Below are 16,596 nucleotides of genomic sequence, written 5' to 3'. Positions count from 1 at the left end.
CATCCACCCAATATTGTTCATTCAGATTTGCCACATCACTGAGAGTTCTAAAAAATGATCAATTCCAAAATAACTCACTGCACTCATTTAGTTTGTCTACTAAAATACATTGCATTGACTAAAAACCCTTAAATATTATATATTTCTATGCACAATATTACATAATCTATTCGAATATAAACTTTCATATTCTTTAAAACTTATCCACAATTACTATATATTAAATTCATTACCTTTATTGAAATTATCCCTATTCCATGAATTTTTCTTATTCATAAACATTATACATCATCACTCTATGATAACATCATGATTTCATTATCCACACCATCCTCCACCACCATAATCTTTACCATAAACGTTTAGATTACTATCTTTTTACATACTAGCACCACGTATCATCACCATGAATGCACTATGTTTATACATGCTAACGCTAGGCACTATCTTTATATAGGTTAACTTCGAATATAAACTTTCATATTCTTTAAAACTTATCCACAATTACTATATATTAAATTCATTACCTTTATTGAAATTATCCCTATTCCATGAATTTTTCTTATTCATAAACATTATACATCATCACTCTATGATAACATCATGATTTCATTATCCACACCATCCTCCACCACCATAATCTTTACCATAAACGTTTAGATTACTATCTTTTTACATACTAGCACCACGTATCATCACCATGAATGCACTATGTTTATACATGCTAACGCTAGGCACTATCTTTATATAGGTTAACCCTAGGTTGTAGATGGGCATTATTAGGCGTGATTAAGGAATTGACATGAAAACATGTTCAAACAAATTCATCCATGCATTGAGATGAAAAAGTGTTTATTGTGTCGCATGCAGAAATTCGACATCAACGATGATGAGTTTGGTGGGGTGTTGTTAGAAGTAAAGTTTTTTAAACCTTTGAACCGCATGTCTAGGAGTTTTGTTTCATGTTTTAAACGTGTTATGCATTATATTATTCATTTCTTGATATGTTAATGTATAATCCATGTTTTTTGAGTTGCTATGCACACATCACAATCCAATAGTTTCAAATTCGTGTTCACCATATTCATCCGTATTTATAGCCAATGCCCTCGGAGATAGATTCAGCATCCGCCATGGCCTTCAACGACATGAATCACAATGGGCTCTTGTATAATTACAGCGAGCCTCCTTACGGCGTGAATTTCTATCCCCCCTCGGCCCCACTAACAGCCCGCGACGATGTGTTATATATAGTCGGCACAGTGATCATCATCGTAGCGATTTTCATGTTTTACTTCGCCCTCACTTTACTCTCTACCAGTTTACACCGCAGATTTTCCTTTGCGCCCGTGGAGCCCTTGAACCTCGGCAGTATGGGTTTGGACGCGCGCGTCTTAGATGCTCTGCCCGTCTTTGAGAATAAAGCGCAGAGCTTCAAAGACGAAATCGAATGCTCCGTCTGTCTGTCCGAATTCGAGGAGAACGAGAGAGGTCGGTTTCTACCCAATTGCAACCACAGCTTTCACGTAGATTGTATTTTCTTTCGCATTGCACTTGCCCAGTTTGCAGAACAAGCGTTCAGCCGAAAACGTGGCTAGTTAATTTCTGGTGGGACTATGTGCAAATCAATTTCAAATACCAAAGTTCCAGAGATCAGAATTGATGATGAAATTTCTATTAATGTAGAATTAGTTTCTTCAGGTAATAGAGAATTCGGCATCCGTCCGGGACTCGTACAAGGGGAAACAAGCTCTCAACCGCTGGACGACCCGCCGTCCACGAGCGGAATGTCCTCGATGCCGGAAAACGCCATCAATATGCCGGGAAGTCTGAAAACTTCTCGAGCGAAAAACTGGCGTGCTTGTCGAGTGGATCGCACTCCTGAAAAACTGCACTCCATTCACCGAAGATAATATTAAACAGAGGCGTAGAAGGGAGGGTGTTCTCCGATCCTGTGGAAAATGAGGGTATCGAAACCGAGGACAGGAACAACGGCAACTACAATCGCGGACTCTTAGCGTAACTTTACTGATCCGCGGTGCCGGCAAATAAGGCCAACAATCTCGACAGTGGTGTTTTTGGTTTTTTTTAATAACTTTTTATTCCCTTTATAAATTAGTCTGATACGATCGTAAGTATTGAGCGCGGGATATTCTCTTTGATTGAAGTATAAATGTATGTTTATTCATTATTGTATTTAATAATTAACAAATGGTCGATTTTTTTTATTATATATACTTTTATATTTAATTATGAAATTAAAAAGTGCAATCTTATGGTGGTTAAAAATAGCTCATTTCTCTCCGATCTTGTTCACTATATATTTACAAGAACAGTAATAACTTAAGTCAGATCTAGAGTTGTAAGTAGTTGGGAGGGAATTCCTCTTTGATTGATGTATAAAGGTAAGTTTATTCATTATTATATTTAATAATAAAAAATAGAAAAAATATATTTTCTTATGTTGTATTACAAAATCAAGAAGTATAATTTTGTGGCGGTTAAAAACATTTCATTTTCACAATCTTATTCACCATATACTTACAAAAATTGTAATAAGATCCAGAGTATATTAGAATACTAAGTAATCATCTTTAGCATAAAATATTTAAAGATATATATGTTGATATATGATGATTTTAAGAAGAAATTACATTCAAAATATTTGGTCCACGCGTTTCGAACCAGCCAGTGTGGTTGATGTTTAGGATAAGATGAAGAGACAACTCTCACAAGTAGGTTAAATAAGAAGAAAGGTCAACTTAATGGTTAGATGAAAAGACATATCTCACAAGCAGGCTAAATAAGAAGAAAGGTCAACTTAACGACTGTTTTTGACTAAGGAGGGAGAATTATATTGTTTATTCATATATTTATTAATTTTTTTATAAAATATTATTATTATAATATAATTAAGCAACTATATTTGACTTAAATTGTCTAAATACTTAATAATTAATAATAATTTGTATACTTGATTATTTATCAAAATTATTTATCTATTCCTTCCCTTATTTATTTACCTATTATTATTATTTAATTATTTATTTGATTAACCCAATTGAAAATAATAATAATAATAATAATAAATATAAATAGAAATCAATCAATAATTAATTAATAAAACTAAAAATAATTAATTAATTAATTATTATTTTTAGATATACACAATGATAGTGAATGAAAAAATAAAATAAATAACATAAAAATATTAAAAGTGAATACATAATCATACCAAAAAATATATACTAAAAAATATAATACAATAATAAGAGGGGATCTTAAAAAAAAATTAATAATAATAATAATAATAAAAATATAAGAATTAATAATATTGATGACAAAAACTGATAATGAATACATGAATAATATTATTAAAAAATTAATAACATGAATAAAAAGAGAGGGTAATCCTCTCTAATGAAAATCAATAAAAGGAAGAATAAAGGGAAAAAAAGGTCAGACAAAGAGGAGAGGAGAAAAACTAAGAAGAGAGGGCGGGAATCCAACAGCTACTAATTTTCCAACCGTCATCCCTATTAATATTATTAGAGGACCTCTCAATTTTGATGGCTTCTCTAAACTTGCGGTGATGAAATTGAGAAATCTTAGCGACGACCTTAGGCTCCTCAATACATAAATGATACTTGGTCTTCACTGCATGCTCCACCAAAGCAGAAGATTGGGTCTTCCCATGCTTGATATCAGCAGCGTGTTCCTTAATCCTTTGGTTAATAGACCAACCCGTTTCGCCAATGTATGAGGTCCCACACGAACACATGATGGCATAAACACCTTTCAAATCCATAGGGTTCACTAGGTCTTTAACAGAATTTAGGGAACTTTTAATGCTGTTGAGGGGTCTAAAGGTTGAGGGAACATCATGTTTCTTTAGGATCCTCGCAATCTTGTCAGTCGTCGCTTAGATGAAAGGGAGGTGAACTCCTGAACGATGATCAATAGTGTCAGACTTGACCTTAGGACCCTTACAAGCTTTGAGGAAAGCTTTAACACCTTACTGTCTACTATAACCATTCTGGACAAAGACATTAAGGCGATGGGACTTTTCTTTAGAAAGGTGGTCTTCATCAGAAATCCTAAGAGCATGAGTGGCTAACATGCTGAGAACACCTATCTCCTGAGCAGGGAAATGATGGGAACTTGCATGAAGATATTGCTCAGTATGAGTCCTTTTATGAAATACCTGATGGGAGAAAGATCCATCAGCTTTTCCTGAAATGAGGACATCAGGGAAAGGAAGGCAACCCTCAACTTCTCACTCCATGGTGAACTTTATGGAGTTAGATAGATTATTGAGATGCTCGAAAAATCTATCTAACTTATCAGGCTCGTGCTGCCATATGGAGCAGGTGCCATTAACAAATTTTTTCCAAATCTTAAGTTTAGAAATAGACGTGGATAAGGCTTTGGATTCAAATTCTTCCATGAGCAGGTTTGCAACTATAGGGGATAGGGGGAACCCATGGCCACCCCACAGGTTTGTTCATAGAACTCACCTTCAAAACAGAAAAAGTAGAAGTGAGGAAAATCTCAACTAATCTAGCAGTATCGGGATTAATAAGGTGAAATATGACATCAAGGGCCTCCTTGATGGGGACGTTAGTGTACAGGGGAACAACATCAAAACTGACAAGACAATCTGTAGGATCAAATTTCATACCCTGTAATTCACTAACAAATGAAGAGGAGTCTTTGACAAAGGACTCTGTTTGACCTACTTTGTGGCTAAATATTTAGCTAGAAGATAGGTAGGCCCACCTATGGTATTGACAATGGATCTAAGGGGGACCCCTTCTTTGTGAATTTTAGGGAGCCCATAGATCCTGTGAGTGATGGGGTTGCTTTCAATAAGCTTATGGCTAAAGGAGCCAACGATGCTATTGGATTTAATGGCAAGAGAAATCATCCTAGAAATCTTTTTCAAGGGATTCTTGTCAAGTTTCCTGTAGCTACCACTGTTGATCAGGCGATCTAGCATCTTCTTATGATAATCTTCCTTATCAAGGATGACAACAACCCGACCTTTGTCTTCTTTTAAAATGACGTTTGGGTTCCTATTTAGGGATTTTAGGGCTTCAAACTCATCCTTGCTAATGTTATGCTTAGCGAGCTTTGCTTTCTTAAGTATAACCGCACAATCTTGTTGAATAGTGTCTTTAATATTATCAGGTAAGCCCTTTATCCCATATTCAACATCACACATAATATCTGTACTGGAATTTTCTTGGGAGCAAGGGAAAAATTTAATTCCTTCTCCAAAAGTCTAAGCACTATATATGCTATCAAAGCACTATAAAAAAAACTCCAAAAATTGAGCAGCATCTAGCACTAAAGCTTTTTTGGACAATAAGTTAGCTAAAACATTATTTTTTTAAAGATAAAATTTGCAAGTCATCAAATTATTATTCCTATGCAACCAATCCAACAATAGTTTGGAGTCTTTGACCAACCTAAAAACTTAAATCTGATTAAAAACTACCATCCTTAAAGCGCATCACATTGCAAGCAATTAAGGTAAAAAATTGTCCCTTGACCCAATACCACCTTACACTTTAGAACTCGATTTTGTGGATGAAAGATAACAACACTAACACCACATCTTTCCTTATGACGTGCTCCATTATAATAAAAAGAAAAAACCCACAGAAAACCAGATAATCCACTTTATTTTATCCTTAAGAGGTCTCACCTATTCAATGAAAGAGCCTCTAATTTTATGAGCTATATCAACAACATTTACCACAAAATCTTCAAACAACACTTTGTTTCTTCCCAACCATATTCCCCAAACCACAAACATAGGAATAATTTTTTAACAAGAGGACTAAATGCTTTGAACCCACATCCAAAAAAACTCTTCTACACATTGCCTAAACCATCACCCAAAAATGTTGAAAAAAGAAAAACCAAATTTCGAATACTTCTTCAAAATGGGCAATCTACAAAAGGAGAGAACTTTGAATTAAAATTTTCATAGTAAAGAAGAGAAAGATTAAGGCTCTCTCAACCTCTTTCGTTACAATTTTTCCACGTGAGAACTATCCCTTATGACAACAACAAGTAGTGAACCCTAAGCTTTCCATTTATAACGCTGCCACCATTTAATAAAACACTACATATCGCCCTTTATGACCTTGTAAGCCTTCCTAATTGTAATAGTTCCACCTTGCTTATTCATAGACCAACAAATTTTATCCTTGCTTGAAAATTTTATTCATAAATCTTTAGTCAATGCATTTCGAGCTACCCAATGTGGTTCACATCGGACTAGGATGGTGAGTGTGATGTAAAAAACAATTAAACATAATAGACATGCAAATAAGGGAAACTAATTATGACGATCAAATTGTAATGCTAAAAAATAATTAATATGTTCTTTTAACATAAAACATCTAAATTAAAAAATATTTTAAAAAATAATGAAATTAAAAAGTTCAAAAATAATAAAATAATGAATGGATTACATTAAAAATTAATAAATCATAAAATAGAAAGACTAAAATGAATAAAATATTAATATATCCAAGTGTTAATAATATTTATTTATATTTACTAATATATATCCATATTAAAAAAATAATATTTCTATATATTAATTTATTTTTATTATAATTTATTAATAATTACATGCAAAAATAATTGAATTTAAATAAAACAAAGAACATTTTTTTTCATAAGATCCATATTTATGAAAGAATGAATGAATAAATAAATAAAATTTAATAAAAATACACACACACACATATATATTCCTTATACAATTATATAATAGATGACGATGATGATTAATGTCCACTAAGATCAATATGGTTTACCGGACCTTAAGAATGAAGCGATTAATTGAGATTATTTAAAATTTTATTTCTGTTATAAAAAAGGAGAGAAGCGTTCTAAGGTCATTGTAGTTTTGCTGACTCAACAAGTCAAGGAGGTTGGTAGTGGGGCAAATGTTTTGAAATGAGAAATGATGTGAGTAAGGGTAGGGAAATCCAAAGAGAAAGTGTTTTTCATCTTCAACTCTCTTAGTATCGTAGAGTAGGCATATTCTTTTGTCCCAAGGTGTCTTGGGAATAGACCAATGTCTGGTTTCACTTCGAATCTCATATGAATTTTTTCTAATCTTTGTTATGTTCATTTTTGTCCTAACATTGGTTAAGACAAAAAATTAATTTTGGTTAGCAAGTGTGCATTGATTACCTCCTTATAATACCTTAACTTGCTTTCCCCCTCTAACTCCTTATCACTCCACAACCTATCCTTAAATTTGGAAGTAATGGTTTTTTTAATATTATCATTATTCCCCAAGATGATCTCCTCCATTATCCCCCAATGTTCATGCCTGAGCTTTGCATCCTTATGCCAACCTTGCTTGAGGTGAAGGTAGTTTTGAATAGAGTTAGAAGCAATTTTGGGGAGCCTCTCAGCTTTCAAGTTGTACAACTTCTTCTTATACATCATATACCTAAATATAGTGGTGCTTTCAATGGGGGAAATGCTAGCTTCAATCAAGAGAATAGTGTAGGGCGTACTACATGTAATATTGAGGTTGTCAGATATAAATTTCTTTTGGATCATTTCAATATTTCTCCAAGAATATCTACATATAATGAAACCTCACACTTAACACCCATATAAAATAACAGGGGTGACGAGAGTCTAGAAGAGGAAATTTTTTTAAACCAAACCCAAAGATCAACCATCTTACAAATATTTTCAAGCTCATAGTATGCTTTCCAACCTCCTAGAATCCTTTTATCAATTCTATACTTCCAGTTGAGCTAATGGTGAATGTCAATACATAAATATTTGTATTAAGAAAGTTTCTCTAAGTAATTATTATCATAAATGAAATTACCATAGGTGATCTTTTTGTATTTAATATTCAGGACTTTAGTCTTGTTAGTATTAATAGTGATACCCATCTTAGAGAAGTATTCATGGAGGGTTTATGTTAGGCCCATATAATACTAGTGATTCCCCCATTACTATTGTCATTGTATCCATTATTGTTATTATTGTGCCCCTATTGTCCCCATATTGTTATTAGTATGCCCCATAGAAACCCACTAATGTTATTTTTGTGCCCTTATTTTATTACTGTTATGTCGGCTTGATTATATTGTAACCCCTTAGACTCCTATACAGAAGGGAGCTTTAGTCATTTTTATCATCCAAGAATTGTTCATTTGTGTAATGTAAAGGAGGTTTCCCCCTCGAAGAGGCTGAATTATAAGGAATTGATCTATCTTTTCTATCTTTTTGTGAGCTGGTTTCCTAAAATTTGGTATAAGAGCTTTGGATTCTAGGGTTTCGCTGCTCCAAACAGGTCATTGTGCAATTTTCGCTATAGCTTTTTGTCTGCGACATTTCAGAAGCTAAAAAAAAAAACCCATTTGAGCTGAAATCATTTTGACCTATGGGTCCGAATTTCAGAGCTTTTCTCTCTATATTTGCGGAGATATGATCTGAGGAAGTTAAGGTTTTTGAAGACTCCCAAATTACATTCCAAACAGGTGGCCTGGGGAAAATCGTCATAACTTTTGTTTTGAGCATCAGATTAAAATTTCATACGAAGTTTCAGAAAGAGGACAACCTGTTGTTTTCTTTGTATCATTTTCTAGTACTAATCTCGAAACAGTGACACATGGCATGACGTACAATTTCGCTCTACTGAACTAGTTTATAATCAAGTCACCGTGGGAGATTTGGCATAAATCTTCCTTAGAGAATCCAATATTGATTAGATGTGCGGGGTTAGAAAGAGGACTCAAAGAGATACTGCAGGATGATATTTGAGATATTCGAGATCCGTAGTTATAGAGATACAATAGATTCAATATCGAGCTCTTACAAAGTGAAAAAAAGTTGTGTAGTTTTTTTAAAATTTTGCATAAGATTGGTTTGAAAAATTAGTTTGATGGAATTAATAGGGAATAGTGAAGAATTATTAGCATTAATTAATGCCCCGAAGAAAGAAAATGGAAACACCTAGTAAGCAACCTAAAAGCTCTAGCATGACTCGTGAAGAAGAGGAAGAAATGAAACATGATATATCAAAATTACAAGACCAAGTAGAACAGATTTGACTCTCACTAAAGGTAAATGAAGCCAAGATGAATGGCGTGGAAGCTAATGTGAATGGCATGCAAGTTAAGATGGATGGCGTGGAAGCTAAGATGGATGGCATGGAAGCTAAGATGAATGGCATGGACGATAAGATGGAAGAATTGAAGATAAATTTGAATAAGTTGCTGCAAAAGAGGGTCACTAGTGGTGAAAGGGTAGTAAGGGAAACTCATGATGAGAACAAAAGAAATGTTAATCATGATTTCATAGACTCTAGTGTTGGATTGAAGACCCACCATGTTCCAAAAATCGATATGAGGAAGTTTGATGGCAAGGATCACTGAACATGGATACTACAGATGGACCAATTTTTCGATCTCCATAATGTGAAAAACACACAAAAGGTACGTATTGCAACTTTATATTTGGAACTAAACCAGTTTGTATGGTATCGATGACTTTTCTCTCATAAACAAATTGTCACTTGGGCAATTTTTATGGAAGAAATTATAACACATTATGAGTATACAAAAAACAACACCTTTTTTAGCCAATTGATAAATCTGAAACAAAAGGGTTCAATGATGGAGCACATTGAGGACTTCCAAAAATTGAACATAAGGCTAAGAGATATTCCAGAGGAGCATAGGATTGATGTGTTCATAGGGAGTTTAAAGGACAATATACAACATGAGGTTTGCCTTTGGGAACCTGATTCATTGGAGAAGGCATTCAGGTTAGCAAGGAAAATGGAAAGCAAAATTATGGCAACTAGGAAGCCTACCACTCACAACTATAAAGATGGAAGTGTTGTTTCCCTTAGCCTTCCACAACCTACAAGGTTGACACCACACCAATTGGAATAAAAAAGAACAAAAGGGCTTTGTTACAGTTGTGAGAGAAAATACACTAAAGGTCATAACTGTGCTGAGAAGAAATTATTCTACATAGATTGTGAAGAGGAGGAAGAAAAGGAAAAAGATATCTCAAAAGAAGAGGATATACTCTAGGAACAAACCCTAGATAAAGAAGAAATGAACTCGACCATATCTTGTAATGCATTGGCTAGAATTACCACTCCTCAAACTATCAATATAGAACGACATATCAAGAAGAAAAAGGTTACAATAGTGTTGTTTGATTCGGGAAGTACCCATAATTTTATTCACTGTAAGATAGAAAAGGAATCGAGTTTCTTCCTATATCCAGCACCAGAGTGTCAAGTGATGGTTGCAAGTTGAGGAACCATAAATTTCTCTGGAAAGTGCCATAATATCAAGCTATCCATGGGAGAATATGTATTGAATATCCCAATGCTTTCCATTCCAATGGGTGGTGCTGATGTTGTACTAGGAGTCCAATGGCTACAATAACTTTTAATTTTCAAGAACTTTTCATGAAATTTTGTGCGGAAGGAAAGGAAGTTGAATTAAGGGGTATTGTAGGGAAACCAGGAAAGATAATTAGCTCTAACAGTATGACAAAGCTTCTAAAGAAGGAACAACAAGGTGTAATTGCACAATTATGTTCGCTAGAGGTTCCCACATCGAAATCATCTATTTCTCCAGATCTCCAAAAATTATTGGACAATCATTCCAAGGTATTTGAGACTCCCAAAGGTCTCCCACCTATTTGTGATCATGATCATGCTATTCATTTGATTCCAGGAAGTGTTCCTTCAAAAATGAGGCTATATAGATATCCTTATGCCCAAAAGAGTGAAATTGAACATATGGTTGTAGAAATTCTAGAGGTTGGTATAATTCAACCTAGTCAAAGTTCTTTCTTTACTCCAGTAATCTTCGTGCACAAGAAGGATGGATCATGGTGCATGTGTCCGAATTATAGGGAGCTCAACAAGCTCACTATTAAAGATAAATTTCCCATTCCTATCATTGGTGAATTATTGGATTACTTGCATGGATCAGTTTATTTCACCAAGTTTGATCTCTGTTTAGGATATCATCAAATCAGAATGAAGGCTGAAGACATTTCGAAAACAACATTTGGAACTCACGAGGGTCATTATGAATTTTTGCTCATGCCTTTTGGCCTTACTAATGCACCTTCTACATTTCAAGGTTTGATGAATTCCATTTTCAAACCCTTCCTTAGAAAATTTGTGTTAGTATTTTTTGATGATATACTAATCTACAACAAGGCTTTGAAGGATCATGTTGAACATGTTGAGAGACAAACTATTGGAGGAGAAACAATTATATGCAAAAAGCTCTAAATGCTTCTTTGTAGTACAAGAGGTGGAATATCTGGGTCATATTGTATCTCATGAAGGTGTTAAGGTAGACCCTAGAAAAATTAAAGCAAAATTAAAGCCATTAAGGAATGGAAAATCCCCACATCCATAAAGAATCTGCAAGGATTTCTCGGGTTGACAAGGTATTATCGCAAGTTTGTTAAGAATTATGGGAGAATAATAGCACCTCTAACAACATTATTGAAGAAAGATGCATTTTCATGGACTCCAGAAGCAACAAAGGCCTTCGAACATCTTAAAGAGGCAATATGCTAAGCACTAGTCTTCGCTACGCCGGGCTTCACAAAAACCTTTATTGTGGAATGTGATGCTTCAGGAAATGGAATTGGTGTTGTTTTAATGCAAGATGAAAGACCCATTACTTTCGAAAGTCGTCCAATCAAGGGAAAGTATTTACACTAGGCTATTTATGAGAAGGAAATGTTGGCAATACTACATGCACTTAAGAAATAGCGACCCTACCTAATGGGAAGACACTTCAAGGTAAAAATGGATCATAATAGTCTAAAATACTTTTTAGAACAAATATTATCATCTGAAGAGCAGCAAAAATGGGTCACAAAGATGTTGGGTTATGACCTTGAAATCATCTACAAAATGGGAAGCAAAATGTTGTGGTAGATGCACTCTCAAGAAAGGACGAGGGCGTGGAAGCATTTTTGTGTGCCATTTCTATTATCCAACTAGATTGGATAAACGACTCAAGGGAGTAATGGTAGAATGACGAAGAAGTGTGGGCACACATTCAAAAGTGACAACAAGATCCCAGTACATCTGATACACTTAGTTGGAAAAATGATTCATTATGGTACAAAAATCACTTATAACTATGTAAGAATTCCCAACTCAAACAAAATATTCTTATGGAATTGCACACTTCTCACTTAGGAGGGCACTCAGGATTTTTAAAAACTTACCACAGGGTTAAGAATGATTTTTTTTTGGGATGGCCTTAAATCAGATATTCAAAAGTTTGTGGCGGAATGTTTAGTTTTCCAACAAAATAAAGTTGAAACAATTAAGACCCCGGGTCTATTACAAACTTTATCCATTCCAAGCCAACGTTGGGAGGAGGTTTCAATGGATTTTATCACAGATTTACCCAAGTTCAAAGGAAAGATTGTCATCATGGTGGTAGTTGATAGACTTACTAAGCATGCACAATTTTGTGCATTATCACATCCATTTAAAGCCAATACAATTTATACTGCATTTATGGAAACAATTCAAAAGCTACATGGAAACCCAAAGATTATTGTAAGCAACAGAGATCCCATTTTCACTGGAAATTTTTTGACATAATTATTTTCTTGTCTCGGTACTCAGTTAGCTCATAGCTCATCTTATCATCCTCAATCTGATGGGCAAACTGAGATAGTAAACAAATGTTTGGAAGGATATCTTTGTTGCTTTGTATCTGATAAACAGACACAATGGGTCAAATGGTTGCCTCTGGCTGAATGGTGGTATAACACTTCCTTCCATACGACAACAAAAATGACCCCATTTATGGCAATTTATGGATATCATCCACCATCCATCACATCATATTTAAGAGAAAATTCTAAGGTTCAAGCAGTGGAACATCACATTGAGCATCAACAACAAGTTCTCCAACTCTTAAAGGATAACCTCACGTTGGCGTAGAATAGAATGAAACAACAGGCAAACCAACATCACAGCGAAATAAGTTTTGATGTAGGTGACTGGGTATTCCTACAGCTACAACCATATAAACAAATGTCCCTCAAACAAGCTAAGAAGGATAATGAATTATCACCAAAGTATTATGGTCCATACAAGGTGTTGCAAAAGATTGGTACTATGGCCCACAAATTGGAGCTTCCTGCAGCTTTCCGAGTGCAGCCAGTTTTCCATGTTTCATGTTTAAAGAAGGTTATAGGTGACAAGCTCCCAGTTAAAACAATATTGCCAAGACTTGACGAGGAAGAAAAAATCATATTGGAATTGGAAGCAGTCACATAAAAAAGAACTCGACAGCTATGAAATCGATCAATTTCAGAGCATGTCATCAAGTGGAAGAACGTATCCGGTGAAGATTCCACATGGGAGGATGAGATTTTTATATAGAAGCATCTAAAACTACTCAAGCATTGAGGACAACTCTTTTCAGAAGGAGAGGGGCATGTTAGGCCCCTATAATACTAGTGATTCCCCCATTACTATTGTCATTGTATCCCTTATTGTTATCATTATGCCTCTATTGTCCCCATATTGTTATTAGTATGCCCCATAGAAACCCACTATTGTTATTTTTGTGCCCTTATGTTATTACTATTATGTCGGCTTGATTATATTATGACCCCTTAGACTCCTATATATAGAAGGGAGGCTTATTCATTTGTATCATCCAAGAATTGTTCATTTATGTAATGTAAAGGAGTTTGCCCCCTCGAAGAGGCTGAATTCTAAGGCATTGATCTATCTTTTCTATCTTTTTGTGAGCTGGTTTCCTAACAGTTTTAAGATGCTTGTCAAGATCGTTAGGGCTCTTGGAAAGAAGAATGATATCATCGTCATAAAGGAGAAGAGTAATGACTATCCCAGTGATCTTGCGTCCTTCACATCTAGCAGCTTCTAATCACTCTTGAAGCTGGCCAATGTAAATGCCAAAAAGTGTAGGAGATAGAAGACAACTTTTCTTAGCACCAATATTGGATTTAATTTCTGTAGACCAACCCTTGATGGTATTAAGCCTAAAAATAACATTCTCATATAATATAGTAACATCAACCCTCAACTCAAGAGGAACCATTATCTCATAGAGCCTTTTCCATAACTTCTCTAGAGGAGTAGTGTCAAAATCTTTTCTAGAATCAACAAAATAATAGAAGAGATCAGCTTTACTATTATGACAATCCTCGACAATGGTCCTAAGAGTGACAAGGTGGTCAATAGTAGAGTGGTTCCTTATAAAACAAATTTTCCCTTTGGCTCTTTTACCATGGATTTCAAGCCATGTGCTAATATTCTTTTCCAAAATCATCCCATATAATTTGACTAAAATGTGGTTGATCATAATAGTCCTATAGTTGGAGCAAACATTTTTATCCCCACTTTTAAAGATAGGCACAATAAGTCTTTGTGTCCACAGCTTAGGGATGCCATGTTCTAGTGCCAACTTGAGGAGATTGTGTATGTGCATGATGAGGATGGACCTTCCTATTTTAAAAAATTTAGCTTGGTACCCTTCAATATCCCCATCTTTATTATTGGTGGGATTTTTAATCCCGAACTCTATGCCTTCCAAAGGAAAGGTATCTTCGTATATAAGAGTGCTTTTGATGTTTCTCATGGTGTTCGAGCAGTAATAAAGTTTCTTAAGATAGATATATGATTCCTTTAAGGGGATCATATCCTTTTCTTTCAATTTACAGAAAAGAATGTTCCTCTAAAAATTTCTAGGCTCAACTTTAGAGAGGTTAAGAAGATGATCGTGCCTCTTGTTTATACAGTCCCTTTCTTCCTTTTGATAAGAATTTTTTCCACCATAATTTTTTCACACTTAACAGTTTCATTCAAAGCATCTCTAATCGTTTTCCTGCCATACTTATAATCATTATCTTACCACTGGTTGGAAGTTCTATTATTCTTTTCATATGATAACTCTGTAGAGAAATTTTTAATGGTAGTGGAAAGGATAGTAGTAACATAATGGTAGATGTGATCAATTTTGTCATTATATGTTAAGAAACCTAATTCCCTTATTAAATATTTTAAGAAGAGATCCTTTTTTCTTTTTTTGAAGTGAATATAATTGGCTCTCACCATTCTTATGCATGTGGTTGGTGTACATATTAAGGTTAAGGGTTAAGGATAGAGGTATGTGATCAGAGTCAGAGTAATGGTGATTTAGGACGTTAAATTAACAATATGGTTGAGAACCTTGGTATCAGATTTTGCGTAGTCCAAAACACTACTGTCACACCCATGAATACAATTTATATGGCGAGAGGAAGGCCACTTATTAATCCCATTAAAAATAATTAAGTCTTGGGAACTACAAATCTTAATTAGCTTGACACCAAAAAGGTTATCAACAGTGTCTTCATAATTTCTTTTCAATTTACTAGCTAGATCATTGTTGGCTTGTTGGGGCCTGACCCAGGTTCAACGTTAGTTAGCCAAACAAATCCATACACTGTTGACCCTTTCGACATCAGCCCGCAGAGCGCGGACCGAAGTCTCACCCAAGTAGTATGGGGGGATATTGGAACCAACTTTTCGCACCTTGATATGGTCATGATGTCGGTTTATTCCTTCTATTCATGCCTTTGCGTAGGTCACTTAGTTCTAGGGCTTGCCAGACTAGCCCTCTATTTCGACCATCAGTACCTCCGTGAAAAGATAAGATTGACCTTCATGCAGCCCTAACCTATGGCTCAAGTACTTTTGCACTACTAGGGCAACGTACCGTGCAGATTCCCAAACTAGTCTAATTGTCTTACTTATCTTCTTAAATAATCATAGTTAGCACCGCGTAAACAGATTTTCTTACTTGCATTCACTTAACCAACGTATTTACATGTATTTGCACATCACATAAGCATTATAAATGAAATTCATGCAAAACATGTCAAGATGCAGTGACCAGAAACAAAGACACAGAATTTCAGAATACTTCTCTTTATTGATATTTTCAAGTTATTACAAACTCTATTTGCCTTACGCACACAACTGCAGGTGTCCATGCACTCAGCTACAGACTTCCACCCTATGCCTCTACACACTCAGCTACAGAGCCTCTACTTATGCTACCACCCAAAAATTAGACTTCTTACTTAAGGGCTATGACTATCTGACTCCAATCCATGACTCTAAAACTACTTAGAGATTAGCTCTTTTTATACAATCCCATGGTCCGCAGACCATGGGTAGATATTTAACAGTCGACTTTACTTTACAAAAATAAGGGCGAACAACCCTTTATGACTCATGACACCTTCGCACTCCACGACCACAAAATCCGGAGACTTTACTATTTTATTACAAAAATCAACCCAAAACATGGGCTTTTAGCCCCAAAACTATCATTGGGGGATCCTGTTCCCAACAGGCCCCCAACAAAAACATTGTGACTCACCCTCGAGTCACTCAGCAGGCGCGGAGATCTTTGCGTGAAGAACTTCCAGTTCAACTCGTATGACCGCAACCTCGATAGTGCACTGCGCTGTCGCCTGCTTTGCATCTTCGACCATCTGCTCAGCCACTAC

The 16,596-nt window shown here is 35.1% G+C and overlaps 1 protein-coding gene across 1 annotated transcript; it reads left to right on the top strand.

Moving 5' to 3' along the window:
* The first annotated feature begins 1,133 nt into the window (after positions 1–1,133).
* LOC149161567 (RING-H2 finger protein ATL40-like) lies at positions 1,134–1,598 on the top strand. The gene has a single exon (XM_089434922.1). It carries the CDS (start codon positions 1,134–1,136, stop codon positions 1,596–1,598), a length of 465 nt encoding a protein of 154 aa, XP_089291048.1.
* Positions 1,599–16,596: the final 14,998 nt, after the last annotated feature.

This window comes from Pinus tabuliformis, chromosome 5_2 (assembly GCF_031772625.1).
Source record: "Pinus tabuliformis cultivar Carrire ecotype Pingquan chromosome 5_2, CPIR1, whole genome shotgun sequence".
NCBI lineage: Eukaryota > Viridiplantae > Streptophyta > Pinopsida > Pinales > Pinaceae > Pinus > Pinus tabuliformis.
This window is presented reverse-complemented; position numbering and strand designations above follow the sequence as displayed.

Excerpts from the sequence above, each read along its gene's own strand:
- LOC149161567 (XM_089434922.1), top strand. The coding sequence starts at position 1,134 with ATGGCCTTCAACGACATGAATCACAATGGGCTCTTGTATAATTACAGC.